This window comes from Anomalospiza imberbis, chromosome 5, assembly GCF_031753505.1.
Source record: "Anomalospiza imberbis isolate Cuckoo-Finch-1a 21T00152 chromosome 5, ASM3175350v1, whole genome shotgun sequence".
Taxonomy (NCBI): domain Eukaryota; kingdom Metazoa; phylum Chordata; class Aves; order Passeriformes; family Viduidae; genus Anomalospiza; species Anomalospiza imberbis.
Genome location: NC_089685.1, coordinates 527414 through 540917, shown reverse-complemented (window position 1 = coordinate 540917; position 13504 = coordinate 527414). Strand labels below are relative to the sequence as shown.

Sequence of the window (13504 nt, the reverse complement as noted above, 5' to 3'; positions counted from 1 at the left end):
CCAGGGACACCCTGGCTCTCTCACACCATTCCGGCTCCCTGTCCATCCGAGGCCACTGCTCTGAGCCCCGGCTGGATCCTGCAGTGCCGTGGGCTCCGGATTCACGGCCAGGCTGGAGCAGACAGGGAATGTTTGGGCTTGCAGCATTCCCAGAGCTGGAGAACTCCCTCTCTTCCCTCTGCAGCTCCAGGGGGGCAGAGCAGTGAATCCTGTGCCTCTTTTCCCTGGAATGTCAGCCACATTCCCTGCCCTCACCCCGGGGTTGATCCCGTGCTGGGGGGAAATCCCTGCCCTGGGAGCTGCCCTGTCCACACCCTGTGCCCCGCAAGCCCAGGCTGTGCTTCCCTGTTCCAGGACAAGGAGATCCGGGCCGTGTTCCTGCGCCTGTTTGCTCAGCTGCTGCAGGGCTACCGCTGGTGCCTGCACATCATCCGCATCCACCCCGAGCCCGTCATCCGCTTCCACAAGGTGAGGGCCTCGTCCGGGCCAGGCTGGGACAGCTGAGTCCAGGAAACAGTCCTGGGTTTCCAGGCAGTGACCTCCCCAGCATCCCTGCCAGCCCACCTGCATCCCGTGTTTGTCCTGGAGCGTGCCGAGGTCTCCCGGGGCAGGCAGCGCTTCCCTGCCCGTGCCCCGGCGTGCTCGGGTGCTGCTGCAGAGCTCAGCGAGGAGGGAGCCCAGCCTGCAGCTGGGCGTTTTGGGAGGTCTTGGCACTGCTGAGGGACCACCTGCAGTGCTCTGGCCCTGTGCCCCTCTGGCCTTGTGTTCTGTGCCTCTCTGTCCCTGTGTCCCTGAGTACCACTGGCCTTGTATCCCTGTGACCCTATGTCTCTGTGTCACTGTATCCCTCTGTCCCTGTATTCCTGCGTCCCTGAGTACCTCTGGCCCTGTGACCCTCTGTCCCAAAGTCCCTCTGGCTCCATGTCCCTGTGTCCCCATGTCCCTGTATTCCTGCGTCCCTGTGTCCCTGCATCCCTGTGTCCCTGTGACCCTATGTCCCTGAGTCCCTCTGGCTTTGTGTCCCCATGTCCCTGTGTCCCCATGTCCCTGTATTCCTGCGTCCCTGTGTCCCTGCATCCCTGTGTCCCTGTGACCCTATGTCCCTGAGTACCTCTGGCTTTGTGTCCCCATGTCCCTGTGTTCCTCTGTCCCTATATCCCTGTGCCCCTGTGTCCCAGAGTCCCTCTGGCCCTGTGCCCCCATGTCCTTATGTCCCTCTGTCCCTATATCCCTGTGTCCCTGTGTCCTGCCTCTGTGTGCCAAGGTGACACCAGAGCCCTTCCCTTGCCCCTTGTCCCGCTGCCATGGGCCAGAGGCTCAGCTTTCCATGCCGACCCTGTCCCCGCAGCCAGGTGGTGCAGGGAAGGAGGTGGCACCGTCCCAATGCCACCCAGCTGCCCATCCATGGCCTGGTGTCACCCACTCTGCTGATGGCACCGCCGTTCCCTTGGCAGGCGGCGTTCCTGGGCCAGCGGGGGCTCACGGAGGACGATTTCCTCACCAAGGTGCTGGAGGGGATGGCCTTCGCTGGCTTTGTCACCGAGCGCGGGGCTCCCTACCGCCCCATCGACCTCTTCGACGAGGTGAGGCCTCAGGGCGGCTCCCCTTCCCACATCCCGGCATCTGCGGGGACGAGCGGGATCTGCTATGGCTTCAGTGGGATCTGCCGTGGCCTGAGTGGGATCTGCCGTGGCCTGAGCGGGATCTGCAGGGCTGAATGGCATCTGCCATGGCCTGAGCGGGATCTGCCGTGGCCTGAGCGGGATCTGCCATGGCCTGAGCGGGATCTGCAGGGCTGAATGGCATCTGCCATGGCCTGAGTGGGATCTGCCGTGGCCTCAGTGGGATCTGCCGTGGCCTGAGCGGGATCTGCCATGGCCTGAGCGGGATCTGCCGTGGCCTGAGCGGGATCTGCCGTGGCCTGAGCGGGATCTGCCGTGGCCTCAGTGGGATCTGCCATGGCCTGAGCAGGATCTGCCGTGGCCTCAGTGGGATCTGCCATGGCCTGAGCGGGATCTGCGGGGTCTGAGCGGGATCTGCCATGGCCCCGGGTTTGGGCAAGCCCCTGGAGCTGCTCCTGTCACCCCTGTCCTGTCCTCCCCAGCTCGTGGCCTACGAGGTGAAGCGCATGAAGGCGGAGGAGGGGAACAAGCAGAAAATCCTGAGGCACATCAAGGAGCTGGCAGAGAAACTCTACAAAAATGTGAGTCCTGGAGCTCCTGGGCAGGAGTGGGAATGTGCTGGGGGATACGGGGCAGGGAGAGCCTGAGTGGAGTCCTGGTCACTCTGTCCTCCCTCCATGAGCTCATGGTGACGGTTCCTGTCCCTCCTTGCGCTGTTGTGTGTGGTCAGGCACATCCTCATGTGCCCAGAGGTCCTGGGAGTGGGATTCCCTGGTTTCATAGGATCACAGAATCCCAGGATCCCTGAGGCTGGAAAAGCCCTCCCAGCCCATCCAGTCCAAGCTGTGCCCAATGCCCACCTTGTCCCCAGCCCCGAGTGCCACCTCTGGGAATTCCTCGGGCACCTCCAGGGATGGGGACTGGGCAGCCCCTTCAAGGCCTGGCCACCCTTTCCAGGAGGAAATTCCTGCAGATGTCCACCCTGAGCCTCCCCGGCCCAGCTGGAGGTTTCCAGTGGCACCTGAAGGCAGGAGTGCCCCTGGGAGCCTCGACTGGCTGGGATGGAGCTCCTGCTGGCACTTGGCTCACGGCCGTGCCACAGCTGTGCGTCCCTGGGGGCTGGGGGAGCAGATCCTGGGGCTTGCAGATTCCAGCTGGGAGCAGAGCAGGGGGCTGAGGGCTCCTGTCCGGGAGAGGGGACCCGCGGTGACCTCAGGGCTGAGCTGGAGCCGTCCCCGCACAGGAGAACCCGTACCCCGCGGTGACCATGCACAAGGTGCAGAAGCCCACGGAGGGCTGTCACCTGCGCCTGCACCAGAAGCCCTTCCCTCGCCTGGACGAGGGCACCGTGCAGTGGATCATCGACCAGGCCACGGCCAAGCTGCAGACGGCCCCGCCCGCCGTCAAGGCTGAGAAGAAGTGCATGGTGCCCTCGGGACCCCCCATCGGTACGTGGGGCACGGGGGGAGCCTGCTCTGGGGGGCTCTGGGAGGGCATGGTGCCCTCAGGACCCCCACTGGTGTGTGGGGCACGGGGGGGACCCTGCTTTGGGGGGCTGCTGGTGCCCTGGGGACACCCCATGGGTACGTGGGGCACAGGGGGGCCCTGCTTTGGGGGGCTGCTGGTGCCCTGGGGACACCCCATGGGTATGTGGGGCACAGGGGAGCCCTGCTTTGGGGGGCTGCTGGTGCCCTGGGGACACCCCATGGGTACGTGGGGCACAGGGGGGCCCTGCTTTGGGGGGCTGCTGGTGCCCTGGGGACACCCCATGGGTACGTGGGGCACAGGGGGGCCCTGCTTTGGGGGGCTGCTGGTGCCCTGGGGACACCCCATGGGTATGTGGGGCACAGGGGAGCCCTGCTTTGGGGGGCTGCTGGTGCCCTGGGGACACCCCATGGGTACGTGGGGCACAGGGGGGCCCTGCTTTGGGGGGCTGCTGGTGCCCTGGGGACACCCCATGGGTATGTGGGGCACAGGGGAGCCCTGCTTTGGGGGGCTGCTGGTGCCCTTGGGACACCCCATGGGTACGTGGGGCACAGGGGAGCCCTGCTTTGGGGGGCTGCTGGTGCCTTTGGGACACCCCATGGGTACGTGGGGCACAGGGGAGCCCTGCTTTGGGGGGCTGCTGGTGCCCTCGGGACACCCCATGGGTATGTGGGGCACAGGGGAGCCCTGCTTTGGGGGGCTGCTGGTGCCTTTGGGACACCCCATGGGTACGTGGGGCACAGGGGGCCCTGCTCTGGGGGGCTGCTGGTGCCCTTGGGACACCCCATGGGTACGTGGGGCACAGGGGGACCCTGCTCTGGGGGGCTGCTGGTGCCCTCGGGACACCCCATGGGTACGTGGGGCACAGGGGAGCCCTGCTTTGGGGGGCTGCTGGTGCCCTTGGGACACCCCATGGGTACGTGGGGCACAGGGGAGCCCTGCTTTGGGGGGCTGCTGGTGCCCTTGGGACACCCCATGGGTACGTGGGGCACAGGGGGGCCCTGCTCTGGGTCACACCACAGGAGTAAAACATGGAGAAACAGCAGCTCCGACCCCTTTGGGGGTCTGAGCTCCACAGGGGCTCCCAACACCCATGGAGGCCCCGTTGACCCCTTGGAGCAGGGGGACACCGTGTCCCCACCGGGGTGCTGGTCCCACCACGCCCGGCCTGACCGGGATCTCTTCCCAGCTGCCATCCTGGAGCGCAACGGGAACGCCCTGGCCAACAGCGCCCGGCGCCTGGAGGTGGTCAGGAACTGCATCTCCTACGTCTTCGAGAACAAGATGCTGGAGGCCAAAAAGGTGAGGGGGCTGGGGTTGGGGGGTTGGTGTCCTCTGTGGATGGAGAGGACGTTCCCTGTTCTGTGCCCACATCCTGCTGGTTGGCTTAGGGTCAAAGAGTTGTGGAATCACTGAGTTACTGAGGTTGGAAAATCCCTCTGAGCCCATTGGGTCCAGCCATCCCCAGCACTGCCAAGGCCACCGCTGACGCTGTCCCCAAGTGCCACATCCACACGGCTGTGAAATCCCTCCAGGGATGGGCACTCCAAACCCCCCTGGGCAGCCCCTGCCCAGGCCTGACCCCCTTTCCATGGGGAAATTCCTGCTGGTGTCCACCCTGAGGCTGCCCTGGCCCAGCTTGAATCTGTTCCCTGTCCTGCTGCCCCTGTTCCCTGGGAGCAGAGCCCCACTCCCACCTCAGTAACAGGAGCATGGAGCCATTTGGATTGGCAATCCCTCTGGGACCATCCAGCCCCACCATTCCCTGGCACTGCCGTGGCCACCACTGACCCGTGACGTGTCCCCCTCCTGGTGTTCCTGGGATTTTGGCTGGTGACTCCACTCCAGCTCAACTCCATTGTTCCACCTCCCAGTGCCCCTGGGCTCCTCCCCCTCCTCCATGGCCGTGTCCCGCCGGCCACACCTGGAATTCTGTCCTGCTTTGTCTCCGTGTCCGAGTGCATCCCGTGACGCTGGCGTGGGCCCGCTCCGTGTGGGAGCAGGGCTGTCCCGGCGCCGTCCCACCCCACAAACCCCGCTCCCACAGCTGTTCCCGGCCGTGCTGCGTGCCATGAAGGGCCGGGCCGCCCGGCACTGCCTGACCCAGGAGCTGCACCTGCACGTGCAGCAGAACCGCGCCGTGCTGGACCACCAGCAGTTCGACTTCGTCATCCGCATGATGAACTGCTGCCTCCAGGTAGGGCCGGGCTGGGGGGCTCCTCCTTCCCCTGGGACACGGCAGGGGTCGGCCTCGGAACGTCCCCGGTCACCCCCGCTCCCTCCCCAGGACTGCACGGCCATGGACGAGCACGGCATCGCCGCCGCCCTGCTGCCGCTGGTCACCGCCTTCTGCAGGGTGAGTGACCGCAGTGTCCCCACCCCGGAGCCCTCAGGATCCCCCCGGGTGGCAGAGGCTGCAGGGCATGTCCCCTCAGGACTTGTCAGCCTACGGCTCCTGCCCAGAGCCGCCCACCCAACCCAGACTGGCCCCAGGCTCCCAGGGAGGCTGGAACACCTGTGGGAAAGGGGTTGTTCTGGAATGCTAGCTTGATCCCATGGTCAGGCTGGACTGGGATGAGCCTCTGGGCTCTGGGTTGGCTCTGAGCAAGAGAATTTTCCGGGAATGCTGGAGGAGCTCTGGTGCAGACATCCCTCCTGCCTGCCCAGGGCTTTCCCAGTGACCGGCTGGAGGAGCGGGGACACCCGAGTGGAGAGCTCAGCACAAAGGCTGTGTGCAGATGGATCTTTTCCACCTACTTCCACAGAAACTGAGCCCTGGCATCACCCAGTTCGCCTACAGCTGCGTGCAGGAGCACGTGGTGTGGACCAACATCCAGTTCTGGGAGGCCATGTTCTACTGCGACGTCCAGAACCACATCCGGGCCCTCTACCTGGACAGCGCTGAGGAGAACCACACGGAGCAGGTGGGAGGGTGGCCCAGGAGACCTCTTCCCAAAGGGCTGGGGCTCATCATGGAGTTATGGAATCATGGGATGGGTTGGGTGGGAACCTCAAAGCCCTCCAGTGCCACCCCTGCCATGGCAGGGACACTCCCACTGTCCCAGGCTGCTCCAGCCCCAGTGTCCAGCCTGGCCCTGGGCACTGCCAGGGATCCAGGGGCAGACCCAGCTGCTCTGGGAATCCCATTCAGCTGCCTGCTCTGGGCAGCCTGCTGAGCTGAGGACGAGGGGCTGCACCCCAGTTGTGGGAGATCCCTGTGGGTCTGTCCATGCAGACAGCCCCATCCCTTCCCCTGCTCCAGGAGAGCGCGGAGGAGCCGCAGGAGGCCAAGTCGGCGCTGGAGATCGCGTCGGAGCAGCTGCGGCTGTGGCCCACCATGAGCCGGGAGAAGCAGCAGGAGCTGATCCAGAAGGAGGAGAGCACGGTGTTCAGCCAGGCCATCCACTACGCCAACAGGATGAGCTACCTGCTGCTGCCCCTGGACACCAGCAAGAACCGCCTGCTCCGCAGCTCCGGCCTGGGCGACGTGGAGAGCGTCAGCAACAGCTTCGTCACCAACAGGTGCTGGGGACATGGGGGACACCGGGGTGACCCGAGCTGGGACAGAGCTCGTGGGGTGGGCCACGCTGCTGTCAGGGAAAGATGTCCCTGCTCGCTGTGGGGGGTTGGACCAGACGGCCTGTGAGGGTTCTTTCCAATCCCAGCCATGCTGGGACTGCCGGGTTATGTCAGCATTGAGGCGGATTGTGGTGCCCAGGGGGGTTTCTGGGAGTAGGAGCTCTCCTGGGTCCATGCTGGGAGTGGGAACAGTCTTGGAATCCTGTCAGGAGTGGGAGGGAGCTTTCCAGCATCTGTATTAGGAGTGGGAGCTCTCCTGGTATTGTATCAGGAGCAGGAAATCTCCTGTGTTCCTATGAGGAGTGGGAGCTCTCCTGGGATCATATCAGGAGCAGGAGCTTTCATATGAGGAGGAGTGGGAGCTCTCCTGGGTCTGTATCAGCACTGGGAGCTCTCCTGGGATCATATCACTGGGAACTTTCCTATGAGGAGGAGTGGGAGCTCTCCTGGGTCTGTATCAGCACTGGGAGCTCTCCTGGGATCATATCAGGAGCAGGAACTTTCCTATGAGGAGGAGTGGGAGCTCTCCTGGCTTTTTCTAGGAGTAAAAGCTTTCCTGGGTTTCTGTAAGCATTGGGAGCTCTCCTGGGTCTGTGTCAGCAATGGGAACTCTCCTGGGATCATATCAGGAACAGGAACTTTCCTATGAGGAGGAGTGGGAGCTCTCCTGGCTTTTTCTAGGAGTAAAAGCTTTCCTGGGTTTCTGTCACAAGTAGGAGCTCTCCTGGGTCTGTATCAGCAATGGGAGCTCTCCTGTGCTCCTATGAGGAGCAGGAACTCTCCTGTGTTCCTATGAGGAGCAGGAACTCTCCTGTGTTCCTATGAGGAGTAGGAGCTCTCCTGGCTTTTTCTAGGAGTAAAAGCTTTCCTGGGTTTCTGTCACAACTGGGAGCTCTCCTGTGCTCCTATGAGGAGCAGGAGCTCTCCTGTGCTCCTATGAGGAGCAGGAACTCTCCTGTGTTCCTATGAGGAGTAGGAGCTCTCCTGGCTTTTTCCAGGAGTAAAAGCTTTCCTGGGTTTCTGTCAGCATTGGGAGCTCTCCTGGGTCCGTGCTGGGAGTGGCCCCTGGCCGGGGCTGTCCTGGCCTGACCCTTCCCCGTTTCCCTCGGGAAGCATCGCGGGCAGTGTGGCCGAGAGCTACGACACCGAGAGCGGCTTCGAGGACGCCGAGAGCTCGGACGTGGCCAACTCCGTGGTGAGGTTCATCAACCGCTTCGTGGACAAGGTGTGCACCGAGAGCGGCGTCACCAACGAGCACCTCAAGGGGCTGCACGTCATGATCCCGGGTGAGGACACCGGCGTGGCCACAGGGGTCCCGCAGGAACAGCAGGAGAGGACACGGTGGGATCTGGGGGGGCAGAGTGGAGTTGGGAAAGGCAGGGTGGGGTTTAAGCGGGATAGGGTGAGATTTGGACAGGATAGGGCAGGTAGGATTTGGACAGAGTGGAATTCAGGTAAGGGAGGGGAGGATTTGGATAGGATAGGATAGGATGGAGTTTGGCCAGGGACAGGGTGGGATTTGGGCAGGGACAGGGTGGGATTCGGGCAGGGCAGGTGGGATTCAGGAAGGGACAGGTTAGATTTGGCCAGGGACAGGGTGGGATTCGGGCAGGACAGGTGGGATTCGGGCAGGACAGGTGGGATTCGGGCAGGAATAGGTGGGATTTGGGCAGGACAGGTGAGATTTGGGCAGGGATAGGTGGAATTCGGGCAGGACAGGTGGGATTCAGGGAGGGACAGGGTGGGATTCGGGCAGGACAGGGTGGGATTCGGGCAGGGATAGGTGAGATTTGGGTAGGACAGGGTAGGATTCGGGCAGGACAGGTGGGATTCAGGGAGGGACAGGGTGGGATTCGGGCAGGACAGGGTGGGATTCAGGCGGGACAGGGTGGGATTCAGGCAGGACAGGGTGGGATTCGGACAGGACAGGTGGGATTCAGGCGGGACAGGGTGGGATTTGGGGCAGGACTCACCCCCTGTCCCACAGACATCGTGCAGATGCACATCGAGACCCTGGATGCCGTGCACAGGGAGAGCAAGAGGCTTCCTCCCATCCAGAAGGTAGGAATGCCCTGCTGGGCTGGGAGCAGAGCCGGGGGGGCTGTGAGACCCTCCCCACGGGCCTGAGCCCCCCGTTGTTCCCCCAGCCAAAGCTGCTGCGGCCCAACCTGCTGCTGGGGGAGGAGTGTGTGATGGAGGGGCTCCGCGTGTACCTGATGCCGGACGGGCGCGAGGAGGGCGCCGGGGGCAGCGTCGGGGGGCCCCCCCTGCTCCCCGCAGAGGGAGCCGTGTTCCTCACCACCTACAGGATCATCTTCAAGGGAACCCCCACGGACCCCCTGGGTGAGGGGCTGCGGCCTCGGGAAAGGCGGGGAGTCCGTGGGGAGCAGGGGAGAGGGGCGGGGATCAGAGGGATGTCTGGGGATGCTTAAGGAGGAGGGAGCTGGTCAGTGATCCTTGGCAAGCAGGGGGATGGTCAGGGATCCCTGGGGAGCAGGGGGCTGGCCGGTGATCCATGGAGACCAGGGATCCCTGGGGATCAGAGTTGGTGATCCCTGGGGATCAGGGTTGGTGATCCCTGGGGATCAGGGTTGGTGATCCCTGGGGAGCAGGGTTCGGTTGTTTCTGGCTGCTGTGTCCCATGGACCCGTGTCCATGGTGGGACAGACACAGAGGGTGGCCTGGGGTGGCCTGGCCCTGCCCGGGGCCGGGGCAGGGGTGGAGCTGACCCCTTCCTGTCCCGTGTCCAGTGGGGGAGCAGGTGGTGATCCGATCCTTCCCCATCGCCTCGCTGACCAAAGAGAAGAAGATCAGTATCCAGGCCCAGGCGGATCAGTTCATCCAGGAGGGATTGCAGCTGCGCTCCTGCACATTCCAGGTGGGAGCCCGTGCTGGGAGAGAGCTCCCAAACCTGCCGTGCACAGGGACACCCAGGAGCAGGAGTGGAGACTCCAGGGGGAAAGGGAATGGGACTGAGGAAAGGGATTGGGACAGGGGAAAGGGAATGGGACTGAGGAAAGGGAATGGGATTGAGGAAAGGGAATGGGATAAAGGAAGGGGAATGGGACTGAGGAAAGGGAATGGGACAGGGGAAAGGGAATGGGATAAAGGAAGGGGAATGGGACTGAGGAAAGGGAATGGGATTGAGGAAAGGGAATGGGATAAAGGAAGGGGAATGGGACTGAGGAAAGGGAATGGGACTGAGGAAAGGGAATGGGACAGGGGAAGGGGAATGGGATTGAGGAAAGGGAATGGGACTGAGGGAAGGGAATGGGACAGGGGAAAGGGAATGGGACTGAGGAAAGGGAATGGGACTGAGGAAAGGGAATGGGACAGGGGAAAGGGAATGGGATAAAGGAAAGGGAATGGGATAAAGGAAGGGGAATGGGACAGGGGAAAGGGAATGGGATTGAGGAAAGGGAATGGGACAGGGGAAGGGGAATGGGATTGAGGAAAGGGAATGGGACTGAGGAAAGGGAATGGGACAGGGGAAAGGGAATGGGATAAAGGAAGGGGAATGGGACTGAGGAAAGGGAATGGGACAGGGGAAAGGGAATGGGATAAAGGAAAGGGAATGGGATAAAGGAAGGGGAATGGGACAGGGGAAAGGGAATGGGATTGAGGAAAGGGAATGGGACAGGGGAAGGGGAATGGGATTGAGGAAAGGGAATGGGACTGAGGGAAGGGAATGGGACAGGGGAAAGGGAATGGGATAAAGGAAGGGGAATGGGATAAAGGAAGGGGAATGGGACAGGGGAAAGGGAATGGGACAGGGGAAGGGGAATGGGACTGAGGAAAGGGAATGGGATAAAGGAAGGGGAATGGGACTGAGGAAAGGGAATGGGACAGGGGAATGGGAATGGGACTGAAGAAAGGGAATGGGAATGCAGGGAGAGGCAGGGCAGCCTCAGTCCAGCCTGTGCCCAAGGTGCTCCTGGGTGGATCCAAGCTCCACCCTGATCCATGGGAAGGGCTGCCCCCTGGCCTGACCCCGCTGTCACCTCCACCCGTGTCCCCCCCAGCTGCTGAAGATTGCCTTTGACGAGGAGGTGGCCTCGGACAGCGCCGAGATCTTCCGGAAGCACCTGCACAAGCTGCGCTACCCCCAGCACGTGCGCGGCACCTTCGCCTTCACCGTGGGCCAGTCCCCCAAGCAGGCCATGCAGCCCAAGGCCAAGGAGAAGAACCCCTCGCTCAGGTACCTGTGCCAGGAGAGGGAATCACACCTGGATGTGCCTCCTCCTCTGGGACTCTCCTGTCAGGGAGTTGTGGAGACCAAAGAGCTGCAGATTGCCCTGTCCTGCAGTGTCCGCAGCCCCGCACGGTCACACTGGGAAGGACGGGTCACACTGGGAAGTGGGAGCTGTGCTGGGTGACTTGAGGACACATTATTCCTGCACTGGGTGTCTCGAGGACGCTGATTTTGCACAGGGTGTCTCAGGGATGCGGGGCTGGGTGATTTGGGGACATGGTCCTGCAGTGCTGGATGACTTAGGGACGCAGTGCTGCAGTGCTGGGTGACTCGGGGACATGGTCCTGCAGCATTGGGTGACCTGGGGACACTGTCCTTCAGTGTTGAAGGACTGAGTAGCGTTGTCCTGCAGCGCTGGCTGCAGCTCTGAGCCCACGCTCGGCTGGCAGTGTCTCTGCCATGGATCCCCTGGTACCTGTGGTGGATCCCCAGGTCCCTGCCATGGATTCCATGATCCCAGTAGATCCCCTGGTCCCTGTGCTTGATCCCTGTTCCTTGCTGTGATTTGGAGCCTCCCGTGGGATGAGCTGGAGCTCTGCCTGTGGCAGCTCTGATCCAGAGCGTGGGGCACTGCCCCATCCCATCTCCCCAACTCCCCAAATCCCTTGGGAATGGCAGGAGCTGTGGCTCCTGCAGGGCCGAGGCGCTGGCAGGTGACACGTCCGTCCCCTCCTGTGTGACAGTGACCGCCCAGGCTGAGGGCTGCTCGTGCCTCTGGCTGCCTGGGTGACAGCGCTGTCCCTCTGTGCCCTTGCCCGTGTGCCCAGGACGCTGTCCAAGAACCTGGTGAAGAACGCCAAGAGGACGATCGGCCGGCAGTACGTGACCCGCAAGAAGTACACGCCCCCGGCCTGGGAGCAGCGGGGCAGCCAGCACTTCCCCGAGGACAACGAGGACGAGATCTCAGGTTGGGAACGCCCCGGGGAGGCCGGGGAGCAGTGGCACCTGGGAGAAGTCCTGTCGTCCCTGCGGTGGGAGCAGGGTGGGAGCATCTCCCGGTTCCGGGTGCTGCCCCAGCCCTTCTTGGCTGCTGGTGGTGGCCAGGCAGAGAGCCCGGCACGGAGGGAGGCCTTGGGCTGGCTGGAGAGCCCCCCAGGAGTCTGGTGGTGGTGACAGTGACAGCATCGGGGTGGGGCATTGCCCCGACCCATCCTCCCGCTGCTCTGGGACGCCGTGTGTGCACCGAGGCGTGCCAGCCCCGCCGTGTCCCCGCAGTGTCCGAGGAGCTGGACAGGAGCACCCTGACGCCCAGCAGCACCATGAGGCCGTCGGAGAAGATGACCATGACGCACGTGGTGGAGCGCGCCTGCTGCCGGGACTACCAGCGCCTGGGGCTGGGCACGCTGAGCAGCAGCCTGACCCGCTCCAAGAACGAGCCCTTCCGCATCTCCACCGTCAACCGCATGTACGCCATCTGCCGCAGGTGAGCCGGCCCGGGGCGCCGACCCTGCGGATCCCCGCGGATCCCCACGGATGCCTGCTGATCCCCGCGGATCCCCGCAGAGCCCAGTGGATTCCCCGCCAATCCCCACGGATCCCAGTGGATCCCCGTGGGTTCCTGCTCATTCCAGCTGATCCCTGCTGATTCCAGTTGATCCCCACTGATCCCCGCTGATTCCAGTGTATCCCCACGGATCCCTGCTGATCCCTGCAGAGCCCAGTGGATTCCCCGCCAATCCCCATGGATCCCAGTCGATCCCTGCTGATCCCCATTGATCCTAGCAGATCCCAGCTGATCCCCGCTGATTCCCACAGATCCCCACTGATCCCAACAGATCCCTGCTAATGATTCCAGCGTGTCCCCGTGGATCCCTGCTGATCCCTGTAGATCCCTGCTGATCCCCGCAGATCCCAGTGTCACCGGGACACCCAGAGCCACCGGGATCAATAAAATCTTCCAGTGGTGCCAGCATCGCTTTGTCCTTGGCCAACCCAATCCCAGCCCGCAGCGCCCCTCGACTTTCTCACTTACTGATACATTTTTAGCCAACGGTCATTGGCTCTGAGTTGCCCAATCCTCTTCGTTAATCACTGTTCTGCCCTCTATTGATTATTGATTTCTCGTGAGTAATCTGAATTTTCCAGTGTTTTTATAATGTTTTTCCCACATGGGGAGTTTCCAGCACTGAGGCTGAAATGTCTTTGTTAGTGTTTCCTTTGTCCTCATTTACTCCAATGTCTCCTTGGATGACCATGAATCCTGGTCACTCCATCGTGTCCTGGGATGACCATGAGTCCTGGTCACTCCATTGTGTCCTTGGATGTCCATGAGTCCTGGTCACTCCATCATGTCCTTGGATGTCCATGAGTCCTGGTCACTCCATCATGTCCTTGGATGTCCATGAGTCCTGGTCACTCCATCATGTCCTTGGATGTCCATGAATCCTGGTCACTCCATGGTGTCCTTGGATGTCCATGAATCCTGGTCACTCCATCGTGTCCTTGGATGTCCATGAATCTTGGTCACTCCATCGTGTCCTTGGATGTCCATGAATCCTGGTCACTCCATCGTGTCCTGGGATGACCATGAGTCCTGGTCACTCCATCGTGTCCTTGGATGACCATG

General features: G+C 62.6%; 1 protein-coding gene across 3 annotated transcripts in view; it reads left to right on the top strand.

Annotated features, from left to right (window-relative positions):
- The window catches only part of SBF1 (SET binding factor 1), a 74690-nt gene that overhangs the window by 47424 nt on the left and 13762 nt on the right, over window positions 1-13504 (top strand). For all 3 annotated transcript variants that reach the window (XM_068189299.1, XM_068189298.1, XM_068189300.1), the window contains exons 11-26: window positions 355-468; window positions 1455-1583; window positions 2105-2203; window positions 2866-3070; window positions 4297-4409; window positions 5155-5304; window positions 5395-5463; window positions 5873-6031; window positions 6370-6629; window positions 7800-7972; window positions 8674-8747; window positions 8834-9029; window positions 9437-9564; window positions 10709-10884; window positions 11706-11845; window positions 12154-12361. In XM_068189299.1, coding sequence (XP_068045400.1) covers window positions 355-468; window positions 1455-1583; window positions 2105-2203; window positions 2866-3070; window positions 4297-4409; window positions 5155-5304; window positions 5395-5463; window positions 5873-6031; window positions 6370-6629; window positions 7800-7972; window positions 8674-8747; window positions 8834-9029; window positions 9437-9564; window positions 10709-10884; window positions 11706-11845; window positions 12154-12361 — 2393 coding nt within the window. The remainder of the gene's footprint in view (window positions 1-354; window positions 469-1454; window positions 1584-2104; window positions 2204-2865; window positions 3071-4296; window positions 4410-5154; window positions 5305-5394; window positions 5464-5872; window positions 6032-6369; window positions 6630-7799; window positions 7973-8673; window positions 8748-8833; window positions 9030-9436; window positions 9565-10708; window positions 10885-11705; window positions 11846-12153; window positions 12362-13504) is intronic.